Source organism: Bos javanicus, chromosome 11, assembly GCF_032452875.1.
Source record: "Bos javanicus breed banteng chromosome 11, ARS-OSU_banteng_1.0, whole genome shotgun sequence".
Lineage (NCBI taxonomy): Eukaryota > Metazoa > Chordata > Mammalia > Artiodactyla > Bovidae > Bos > Bos javanicus.
The window spans coordinates 67,055,691-67,068,116 of NC_083878.1; the positions used below are offsets into that span (position 1 = coordinate 67,055,691).

The following is a 12,426-nucleotide window of genomic DNA, read 5'->3' on the forward strand; positions in this document are numbered from 1 at the left end:
AAAGAGGATCTCTGTGAACTCAAGAGATTCTGGTCCAGACCTTTGGAAGATCAACTCTATTCACAGACCACTGAGGTAGTTTTCCTGTGACCCCAAGATAATTTAAAGGATCCCCTGAAAATCTGATCAACACAAAAAGGAAACATACATCTTCCTTCAAACCTACTCCAAGGCTGCCCAGAATCCTGGAACAGACATTAGAACCCAGAATCCTTAAAATTTTCTAGAATTATCTCCCATTTTCCTGACTCTGGATCATAACTTAGCACCCAGAGGCATTCATTCCAGGCTATCTTTCTTAGTTCCCTTTCTGAGGACCTGACTTTGCGGCAACACACAGTATGTGGAGTGACCCAGATCAGGCTGAGTTGGGAACCTGGATCTCCATCCCAGACATAGCTGAATTTCTCTTTATTATTTTTTTTATATTTTCTATAGTTTCCAAATTATAGAAGAGATACATGCTTGGTTTGGAAACCAGCAAAATACAAAATACTGTATATAAACAAAAATTACCCCAAGTCCACTCACCCAGCAAAAATCACTATTAACATTTGAATGTGTTTCCTTCTGAATGTTGTTGTCTCTGTGCTACATCTTCACATCTATCAATATAAATAATAGGGAAACAATTTTTATACCAAATTAGAAATATGTATATATGTTAATAATATATATATATTTGTAAGCTGCTTCTTTTGGCTAAACATTATAGTTTGAGAATTTTCCTATGTCGCAAAATAGGGTTATATATGACTCTGTAATATTCCATAAAGTTTTCTCATTTGGACACCACACCCTTCTCTGAGAATTTCTCCATATTGGGAATTTTATATTGTTTCAGCCTATTCCTTTAAAAGTGTTTTTTAGAGATAGTATTTAGAAATCCCTTTGCTGATCTTTTCAGAGTTGTTTTTTTTTTTTTTTTTTTAATAATGAGTCTGAGAGCTTCATGCCTCAGCTGGGTAGAATTATAGTGAAAATTCATTGTTAGTTTTTGAGCACCTGCTGAAAATTTGAGATGCTCGGTGGTGTAGTCTGAGGATGAGAGCAAGGAGGGATCATGAATTCCCATTTATGAAATCTCACTATAACATTTTCTTCTCTGGAGACTAAGCTGGGATGTACAGAAAGCCTGGGAGATAGCCTGTAAAGTGAAGACTAGGCATGGTCCGCACCCATTTTAGTCTTTCTCATCTCCTCTTAGCTCCTTGCACTGGACCCTGCTTTGTGCCAATGTAACTTCCTAGCCACCCTAGGCCCCTACACCACCCTCAGCAGCTGGGCTCTTTGTTTCTTGTCTGCCTTGATCTTGAATCTTTCGAGACAAAACCAAATTCCTGGAGTCAAAGCAGACTGGCCCCATTCCTGAGACCAGGAGGAAAGAGCTGAGACATACCTCTGTGGTACCTGGAAGTACTTCCTTGTGGCAACTTCTTGTCTCCCACTCTGGGATATCCTGGCTGCCCGCAGGTTCCTCCATGAAATCCAGCTGAACTGTGGAGTTAACAAAATGAGTGTGGACAATCTGGCTACTGTGATTGGTGTGAATCTCATCAGGTCGAAGGTCGAGGACCCTGCTGTGATCATGAGAGGTACCACTGGTCCCATGGTGATGGCAGGGGCAGAGGAAGTAATAACAGTGACATCACTACCAAATTGCTCTGCAATTTGCTGAGAGTTTTCTGTAGATTATCTTATCTGAGTTGTAAAATAACCCTGTGAAATCAGCAGGCAGTTTATTTTCTGGGTCACAGCAGAACAGAGAGGTTAGAGATTTACCAGTCATCACACAGTATGGTAGGCTAGCACAAAAACATTTAGCTGGTGTTTCTTAGTCTTTTAGTATTTATAAACACCCTTAACCAGAGAGTACGAACAAATGTAATTTTATAAGACACCTCAGCAAGAGGCTACGTGTAAAGCTGTGCTGAAAAGACTTCTGAGGCTGTGTCTTAGTTCAGTGAACAAGAGTTCTGACACAGAGTATTGATGTCTGCCGTAATTTCGGGGAGGCAGTACGCTTGGCACACATTAGGTATGTGTGCAGTAAGAAATCAGATGTCATATTGAGGACCACATCAGGAGAGAAAGATGTCTTCATTTTTTTTCTTGTAGTCCCTACTTCCTAATCAAAGACGATGCAGAGGACTATAGGCTGAAAACAACCCTTTTTCACCCCAGTCCCATATCCTTCTGTCTCATCCTTTTCAGGATCCCCTATCCCAAGCAATTAAGAAGGATTCTGTGAGGAATAACTGAAGTCCGTGGGGGCCATGTGGTTTTAGAGTCAAGTTTAGTGACATTTCATGGGTGGAGACCCTTGAGGACTGCCTGCCCCCTGCCCATGGTCTTGCACTACAAATCTCTTTCTTCTTTCTTTCAGGGACTCCTCAAATCCAAAGAGTGATGACCATGATGATCAGAGACCACGAAGTCCTTTTCCCCAAGTCCAAGGACGCACCTTTGTCACCCCCTGCCCCCCAAAATGACCCCAAGAAACCTCCAGTTGCACGAAGCTCTGTGGGCTGGGATGCCACTGAGGACCCTCCAATTTCTAGGACTGACAGTGTAAGTAACATGGTAAGGTGTAGAAAACCTTCCTCTTTCCATCCAACTCTTCCTTCAGTCCAGGTCATTCCATGTAAGAGCTGCTCTGGGCTGGCAATCTGGGGAGTCCTGGGAGATGCTATGGCAGTGGGCGCAGCTGGTATACACTCATTTGAATGCATCTTGAAAGCCTGGCATCTTTCAAAATCTAGTTTCTGTTGGTATCCTGGAGATGAGATTAGTGACATGTGTGCCCACCCCTCAGTGACTGAGCAATGGGAGTCCTCACTGAAGCCCACATTAAAAAGGAAACCCTTTCAAATGCAGTCCAGGGAAGTTTGATAGGGAAATTAATGTATACCACAGTGTAAATGTTTCAGTGAGAGTTGTTGAAAATTCCGGGTGAAAGTCCAGAGAGAACTGGTTTCCTGCTGAGCCATGAAACGTGATTTCTTTCTCAGAGTATGTGATGTGTTTGTGTATTATTTCCCTTTCCCTGATAAGCTGTCTCAGCAATGTCAACCCCTCATTTGTACTGAAGGATTGCGGCTCACGTTCACAATGTCAAAAAACTCTGCAGACTCTGAAATTTAGAGTAAGGCCAACAATTTACAAAGCTCAGCTATTTTTACATCTTTAGAGAAACAAATATTTTTTAAAAGAACATGTGAACTTTACGTAGCAGCTTGATTCTTGATGTGTGACCAAGTAATGAATCTAAAATTCCCGGTTGACCAGGTGCTGTCAGCTGCCTTCAGTACTGTTAATCCTGTGGATGGTGAAGAAAGTACTGAAAAAAAGGTGGTGGTGGCTGTGATTTTTTTCCTGGATGATGCCTGTCTGGATACAGTGCATCTTACTAATACTCTAAAATCAAATTAATATTTAGGAATGTTCCTACTTCATATGGTGAAATCATCCTGGACGTCCTTGAGAGTGGCCATTTTGCTCATTTGACAGGTTTCTGTACTTAGTGTAACACTAAAGAGAGGCACTGTGCTGGAGACCTTGAATAGATCACGTGTGGAGTCGTCACCCTTCCTCTGTAGGGCAGAATTTATCTTACACATCTGATAGCTGAGGTGCTGAGTCTCAGGGAGGTGGACCAGCTAGCCCAATGTGATGGTACTAGAATGGCAGGAGAGTGGAACTTAGACCTAGTTTGCATCTCAGGGCCCAGGCCCTTCTGATTCCAGGTGGGGTTGCTGGCACAGGTGATAAGCTAGAAGCCTCCAGTGCAGCTTGAGCCGTGATTTTCTGATTTTACATTTAGGGCTCAGTCTTTTTCTCTTTCTTCTTAATTTAATCTAAACATATATATCCATGATACAAAAACATCAAAACAAAAGAAAAAGAGATATGTTTAGAACTTCAGCTCCCTCTGCTCTCTCCACCCACCTCATTCTTCCCTGCCTTTATCAGTTCCTTTTTCGTCTTCCCAATGTTCCTTTATGAAAACATAAGTAAATATGAATGTAAACTGTTATTTATCTCCCTTTTTATACAAGGTATAACATACTCATTCTCTCCCTTTACACACACACACACAGGCACACATGCATGCTACTCTGTATCTTGAAGTTTTCTGTTTAATGGCATACTCTGGAGACATTTTCATGTCAATACATAGACAGCAACTTCATAAACTGTGTTTTTGGCAGATGTATGATGGTAAAGAATCTGCCTGCAATGCAGAAGACCTAGGTTTGATCCCTGGGTCAAGAAGATCCCCTAGAGAAGGGCATGGCAGCCCGCTCCAATATTCTTGCCTGGAGAATTCCATGGGCAGAGGAGCCTGGCAGACCACAGTCCATGTGGTCACAGAGTCGGACATGACTGAGCGACTCACACACATGGTATTCCATTCTGTGCATGGACCACGATCTACTCAGCCAGCCCCTAGAGATGAGCAGGTTACTTTTATTCCTTTATACTACAAACAAGGATGCCATAAATAATCTTGACCATGCTTTATTTAATGCTCAGACAGATATATTTCTGGCATAAATTCCTCGAAGTGGGATTGATGAGTCAGTAAATAGATTTGTAATATGTAATTTTGATTAAAATTTTTAAATAGTGGTTGTCCTCTTTTGTGCTTCCACCAGTGATGCATGAAATTATCTATTTCCCTACACTTTTCCCAGCAGAGTATGTTAGCTTTCAGGGGGTGGGGGTTCCCATCTGATAGGAAAGAACTGATATTTCATTAATTTTAATTGTGAAGTTTTCCTGTTGTAAGAGAATCCAAACATTGTTGTCATATGTGTAAGGGCCAGTTGCATTTTCCTACATAAACCGTCTGACCTTGTTCTTTGCCTATGTCTCTATTGATTATTGGTCTTCTCAAATTTTATGAACTTTATGTATTAGGGAAAATAGCCTATTGTCTGTGATATGCATTGCAAATATTTTTGTTAGTTTGTTAATTCTCTTTTGATTTAGCATGTAGTGATTTCTGTGGCTTACTTTTAATTTGGAAAATCATGGAAACCCATGTAGATTGAATTTATCAAACTTTTCTTTTATGGCTTCTGGATTTTGGTCATGGAAAAGCCTCCCCATTCTAAGGTTATTTTAAAAGATCCTATTTTAAGACTCCTTCCCACAAGCAATTGATTTTAGTCAGCATTTCACTTCTAGAGCACAAGTTCCTTCAAGTATTAATGTAATATTCTTCTGAAAAAAATGCCTGGCAGAAAATCAACTAATGTGACAAATTAAGAGATGGTCTTCTTACCTAAACAGACATTTCCCCAAAGAAGACATATAGATAGCTAAGAAACACGTGAAAAGATGCTCAACATTGCTCATTATTAGAGAAATGCCAATCAAAACTACAATCAGGTATCATCTTACACCAGTCAGAATGGTCATCATCAAAAAGTCTACAAATGATAAATGCTAGAGAGTGGGGAGAAAAGGGAACCCTTCTACACTGTTTGTGGGAATGCAAATTGATACAGCCTCTATGAAGAACAATCTGGAGATTCCTTAATAAACTAGGAATAAAACTACCATACAACCCAGCAATCCCACTACTGGACATATATCCTGAGGAAACCATAACTGAAAAATACACAGGTACTCAAATGTTCATTGCAGTACTATTTACAATAGCTAGGACATAGAAGCAACCTGGATGTCCATCGACAGATAATGGGTAAAGAAGTTGTGGTACATATACACAATAGAATATTACTCAGCTATAAAAAGGAATGCATTTGAGTCAGTTCTAATGAGGTGGATGAACCTAGAGCTTATTATGCAGAGTCAAGTAAGTCATAAAGGTCATATATTAATACATATATATGGAATCTAGAAAGATAGTATTGACAACCCTATATGCAGGACAGCAAAAGAGATACAGTCATAAAGAACAGACTTTTGGACACAGTGGGGGAAGGAGAGGGGGGATGATTTGAGAGAATAGCATTGAAACATATACATTGTCGTATGTAAAATACATAGCCACTGGGAGTCTAATGTAAGATGCAGGGAACTCAAAGTGCTCTCTGACAATTTAGAGGGGTGGGATGGGGTGGACGATGGAAGGGGGATTCAGGAAGGAAGGGACATATGTATACCTGTGGCCAATTCATGTTTATGTGTGGCAAAGACCATCACAATATTGTTAAGTATTTATCCTCTAATCTAAAATACAATAATAAAGAAAATACCAAGGAAATAAAAGAGACGGTCTTCTGGAGTTTCATAGATGCGCACCCAGGAGATGGCTTCTTTCAAGTTTCTCATCCTGAGAACATGACACATGTGACAAAAACCCATGTAACATCCATGGCCATTTTTTTTTTCAGGCCAGTGACTCAGATGCAACCAGCCCCACTGGACAACAGCCAAACGATGGGTGTCTAGAAGACAAAGCACCCAGGGACAAGCCAGGGGATTGGAAGCCGCAATCACGAAAAAGGACTCAGACGCTCCCAAACCGGAAATGCTTCTTGACCTCTGCTTTGCAAGGTGCCAACAGCTGCAAAACAGAGATATTTAAAAATGAATTCTGGTCATCTTCTTCGGAGGCGAAGGCTGGGGATGGGCACAGGAGAACGATGTCTCAAGGTGTGCCGCAGCTTTTCGACTCCCAGCGAACTTCCACCTATGATAATGTCCCTACCCAACCCGGGTCGCCTGGGGATGAAGCCAGTACACTCTCACCCCAGGCCTGTGACTCCAAGAGAGATGCTCTTGCCAGCCTAAACTCTGAAACTGGGCCTGGGAAAAAAATCTCTGGTGAAGAGGAACTTGAATCTTTGCAGAGGATGGTCCAGGAGCTGCGAAAGGAAATAGAAACACAGAAGCAAATGTACGAGGAACAGATTGAAAAGTAAGTCAATCCCAGAGGGGCTTGGGCAGCCACTTGGTTTCCATATTAAAAGCAAATAGGGATTTTTCTCTGCCAAAGGAGTGACATCATGAAACTTCAATTATAGACGACAGATTCTATAGTAAGTAGTCTGGCCTAATGAAGAAAAAGGGCAAAAAGATTGAGGAGATGACCAAATTAGTGAAAACACTAAACTTTAGATTAAATTCGTGGAAAAGTAAGTATGTAGCTTAAGTAGCTTAACCAGCTGTTTCCAAAAAGTGATTGTTTAAGCATCAACGTGCCTTAATAGCTTCCCAGGTAGAGTAGTGGTAAAGAATGTGCCTGCCAATGCAGGAGACACATGGGAGGCAGATTCAATCCCTGGGTTGGAAAGATTCCCTGGAGGAGGAAATGGCAACCCACTCCGGTATTCTTGCCTGGAAAATTCCATGGACACAGGAGCCTAGAGGACTGCAGTCCATGGGATCGCAAAGAGTCTCATGCATTTGCCCTAAAACATTAAGAGAAATTTAAAAACTTTTTTGTATTAATGTCATTCACCAACTCTGCAAATATTTATTAAGGTGGCCACTCCTCCTGAAGGGGACAAAGTCTTCTGAATCCAAAATTGGGTGGGGGGTGGGGACTCCCAACTCCTCCATGGGAGAGGAAAGAGGACTCAGTCTATAATACTTTCTCTAATCTTCATGCTTCAGACATCCCTTCTCATATAATCCCTTCAGTAATGAGGTGAAATAGGTAATACCCTCATTTTACAGAAGAAATAAGAGTTTGGGAAGTATAAAAAGGTTCCTAAAGATTGCACAGCTAATCATTGATGGGGCTGGGATTTGAACCCGGGTCAGCCACCCTCCCGAGCCCACTCAGATTCTACCTCTCCACCACTGGAATCAGTGGTCAAGATCTAGCAGTGTCTCGTGAGGTTGCCCTCTGAACAAGAGGGATGTGGAGAACTGTGAGAAGAAAATTAGATTTGTGATGAGTAGGATTACAGAAAGTAAAAGTGTTACTCAGTCAGTCGTGTCTGACTCTTTGCAACCGCATGGACTGTAACCCACCAGACTCCTCTGTCCATAGGATTGCCTAGACAAGAATACTGGAGTAGGTTGCCGTTTCCTCCTGCCAAGTATCTTCCCAAATCAGGGATCAAACCTGGGTTTCCCACGTTGCAGGTAGATTGTATACTGTCTGAGTCACTAGGGAAGATGGGAAAGAATCTTCCTGCAATGTGGATTCCAGAGGAATGTCTAATTTGGCTTTAAGAAGAAATGGGCAATGGTAGGCAGTACTCTGATGAGAGGCCATTACGTGCAGCATCGACCGGGCCTGTGAAGTTAGAAGCCAGTGAAAGTGTTAGTTGCTCAGTTGTGTTCAACTCTTTGCAACCCCATGGACGGTAGCCCGCCAAGCTCCTTTGTCCATGGAATTCACCAGGCAAGAATAGTGGAGTAGGTTGCCATTCCCTTCTTCAGGAGATCTTTCCGACCCAGGGATTGAACCGGGATCCCCTGCACACGCTGTAGATGGGTCTCCTGCATTGCAGGCAGATTCCTTACCATCTGAGCTACCAGGGGAGCCCAGGGATGGGCTCAAACAGGAGCTCAAGTCTCCATTTAAGAATGTCTCTGCCATTGGGTAGCATGGAGGCAGTATCTCACAGAATGAAACTCTGAAGTGACTTTTCTAATCACATTCTCCTCACAGGCCTGAAATTCCCTACTGTGGTTTTAAAATGTCATATATACGCTCATTTTTCAAGGGTTAATTCAGCACAGCCTGAAGGGGGACAGACAGGCACCTGGGATGAGACCCAGATTTGGGGCAGTAACAGTGAAAATCCTGGGAATTCAGGAATCCAGTAGATCTTGCACTTTGAATAGGATTCAGAAGTGTGGGTGGGGCTGGAAAGACCATTGCTCTCAAAGGGCAGCTCCCTGGATTCTCCAAATCTTGGTCTCCAGGAGCCTTCATGAGAGAAGGCTCTGATCCATGGTCTGCATGGAGCAGGATGAGAAGGCACACATGTGTACACAGGGGCTGGGGATCCCTACAGAGGGGCTGGGGATCCGTACACACAGAATCTGGGTGAGATTCAGCTGTCAATCAACACTTCCACAGAGCAGGACAGATGTAAGACGCTAGTGGGCTCTAAGTATTAGAGGTGGTATCTTCATTCAAAGACTTTATAGGGTGGTAGAAGATACAAAACACAAAACGACATGAAAAACAACACGAGATGTCACAGGATGGATGATAAATGACGAAAGAGGAGCAGGAACATGCTGTGGGAGTTCAGCTTTATTGGGAAGTCCTCCTGTCTGGGGTGGGACACACTAGGAGGCACAGGCTGGAGATGGGTCTTGTGATATGGAAGGTGAAACGGACAGGGTGGCAGTGGGCAAGGCCAGAGGGAGAGTCTAGAGGTCATGCCTTGTCATCCCATTCTTTTCTTCCCTTCTTCATAGCCTCGAGAAGGAAAATTATGACGTGTGGGCTAAGGTGGTGAGGCTCAATGAAGAACTGGAGAATGAGAAGAAGAAGTCAGCAGCCTTGGAAATCAGCCTCCGCAACGTGGAACGCTGCCGGGAGGATGTGGAGAAGAGGAACAAGGTCTTGGAAGAGGAGGTCAAGGAGTTTGTCAAATCGATAAAGGAACCCAAGACCGACGCTTGAGGATCCCAGGAACCACAGAGACCGCCTGCAGAGACCCAGCACTGCTGCCTTTCTTGCTGCTAACCAATAGCCAGGAAGCAACATCACTCCCTAAAAGGGAGACGACATTTGGAGGGAAAAACATCACATTTCCCAATAAATAGATCGGTGGAGTTTGCAAGAGGAGAAGAGTGAGCGGGGACTTGTGTGGACAGCTCTGAGCCCATGGGGCTGTATTTGAAAGGATTGCATTATTCCACGGTGGTTTCAGCGGAGTGAAACGGCACCTTCCATAACTGGATGGCTGTGTCCAGTGGAGACTGATGCAGGCCACAGGCAACAGGCTGCCCCCGACATAGGCTGGACTGAAGTGTTAGCTGTGTTTCCGTTGTAGAACAACTTGCTTGGTCAGATGTCTGACTGGGATGTCTCTGAGACACAGGGGCCAAAAATAATATTCAGCTTTTGAGTTCTCTGCCTTGGGGGAGGGGAACTGTGTTTTGAAGAGCGGCACCTGCTGAAGCCGGGACCCCATTCTGCCACCCCCACCATGAGGCACACTCTCCAGGGCTGGAAACTCAAAATTAGTGTTAGGCAAAGACAAACCAAGCAATAAACTGTATTTATGAAAGCAAAACTCGTTAGAAAATTATATTCAAATAAAGAAAAAAAAAGCAGCAGCAGGGCTGTTGGTAATCCATGCAACACCTTTATGAGAGTAAATGACTCCCCTTCCTGGGGGCAGAGACATCCCTCGCGAGGCACACGGTGAGCAGGACATGGGCTGTGTTCTAATTCCACTTGCATTTCAGGGGCCGCGATTGCATAGGTCAGGCCCACGATGATACAACTTTTTTTAGACGCTGTTTGTGAGTTTAGAGTCATGTCCATCAAGTGAACTCCGGGAGTTGGTGATGGACAGGGAGGCCTGGCGTGCTGTGATTCATGGGGTCACAAAGAGTCAGACACGACTGAGCGACTGAACTGAAGTGAACTGTGAGTTTAGATAGTAACAGTCATATAATAATATTTTTCCTGTTTCACGAAAATGCATATGATTTTTTCTTTAAATGATCCCGAGGCACTAGAGAAAAGCTAGGGCTTTCCCAGCTGAGAGTTGACTTTTCCTTCTATATTAAGCCAACCTGGTAGAGGCCCCTCGTGAGGCCCCAGGCCTTCCTAGGAAGCATGGTGGAGTCTTTAATGGTTTTTGTCATCATTCTAGTTGAGTAGTCTCTAAGCTCTTTTGATCATGTACCCCATCAATAGAAAATATTTGAGCATACCTTCCTCAACATGAAAAAAAGTGAAAGTGTTAGTCGCTCAGTCGTATCCTATTTTTGCAATCCCATGGACTGTAGCCTACCAAGCTCCTCTGGCCATGGGATTGTCCAGGCAAGAATGCTGGGGTGGATTGCCATTCCCTTCTCCAGGGGATCTTCCCAGCCCAGGGGTCAAACCCGGGTCTCCTGCATTGCAGACTAATTCTTTACCATCTGAGCAGCCAGGGAAGTCCATCCTTCTCAACATGTTTATTTATTTATAAATGATATACACATACTACTATATTAATTTATCATGTATATCACAAAACATACACAGGAAGAAGCTGAATAACGATGAGATAAAAACTGACCTAAGTAAATATTCTCAAATGTGCTTTCAGCTCTGGAAGCCCCTAGCCCAGTTTCCCAGTGGGTGTTACCTGTACTCATATTACATATTACATATTTCATCCATTACTCCCATAAATATGCTTGACTTTGGGAAGACACATGGCTGAATTAGTGGTTTGGAATCTCCGGTTACCACAATGAGAGTTTAGCCTTCCCCAGCATCTGTGTCTCCTCGTTACTTCTTTTTCTCCCTTTTCTTCCTCTTTTCCTCACTCTGGTCATCATATCCCTCACAGAGTGAAAGGCTTGGACAGGAGCTGTTTCCCAGTCTTAATACCCAGGCCCTGCTCCTCCCACCTCCAGCACCCTGAGGACCAGACGGATGGAGGACAAGGATGACACGTAGAGTTCCTAGTAGAGGCCTGCTTACAGCCCATTGAGGGCAGGGAGACTGATTTGGGACATTATTAACTAAAGCAGTTAAATATTTGATTTCCTGGGATTTGTTTTTCAATGACAGAGTAGCAAACGTAGAAACACTTCCTGAATACTTGATGTCCACTGATGAGTGTCTGTAGTTCTGCCAGGCATGTGTGCCACATGTTCCCATGGGCTCCTGACATGGACCCTTTGGATGCTAATACAGACTTGAGTGTGGAAGTAGCCGGCTTCATAGTTCTAAAGGGAACATTTGTCTGCAGGTACAGCGAGGAAGCCCTGAAGCCTGTTTGTTTGGGGGTCCACATTATAGGAACTTGCTGGCCCACATTTGAGTCCCAAGCGCCTCCTGGTCAGATCATGCCTCTCATTCCACGCCTTTTGCCAGAATCACAAGATCACAGGGCGACCGGTCTAGCTTCTGAAGCCAGTGTCTCAATATCTCTTCACAATTGAGGGCATCTGGCTTACCGAAGCTGCCCCCACCTGCTCTGGTGCCACCCTCCACATAAGGAGAACACAAAGAAGCGTTTCTCCAGGCCCTCAGGCCCTCAAATCCAAGGAAGGGCCAGGGAAGCAGATCTGGGGTCTGAGGCCAGTGTCATCAAAGCCCCAAAAGACCACCTACAAGCTGCATAGCAGTGTAGCTGCAGCTCACCTGGACCCGGGAGCCAGTTTCTGGAAGCCAAACCCAGACTGACCTTTGCCACCTCTGTTGGAGCCTGGAGCTCCCAGTGTTACTTTCAAAGCCCTGCAATGCGCAGGATCTAAGGAATCTGCCTTTTCCCTGCCACCAGCCCTTTACCGTCCCTTTTCTTCTAC

At 43.9% G+C, this 12,426-nt stretch overlaps 1 protein-coding gene across 5 annotated transcripts in view; it reads left to right on the forward strand.

Moving 5' to 3' along the window:
- The window catches only part of ARHGAP25 (Rho GTPase activating protein 25), a 94,200-nt gene extending 84,495 nt beyond the window's left edge, over positions 1–9,705 (forward strand). For all 5 annotated transcript variants that reach the window (XM_061432852.1, XM_061432854.1, XM_061432851.1 and 2 more), the window contains 4 exons: positions 1,474–1,595; positions 2,387–2,571; positions 6,369–6,895; positions 9,364–9,705. In XM_061432852.1, coding sequence (XP_061288836.1) covers positions 1,474–1,595; positions 2,387–2,571; positions 6,369–6,895; positions 9,364–9,571 — 1,042 coding nt within the window. In that variant the 3' untranslated portion in view covers positions 9,572–9,705. The remainder of the gene's footprint in view (positions 1–1,473; positions 1,596–2,386; positions 2,572–6,368; positions 6,896–9,363) is intronic.
- The last annotated feature ends 2,721 nt before the right edge of the window (positions 9,706–12,426 follow it).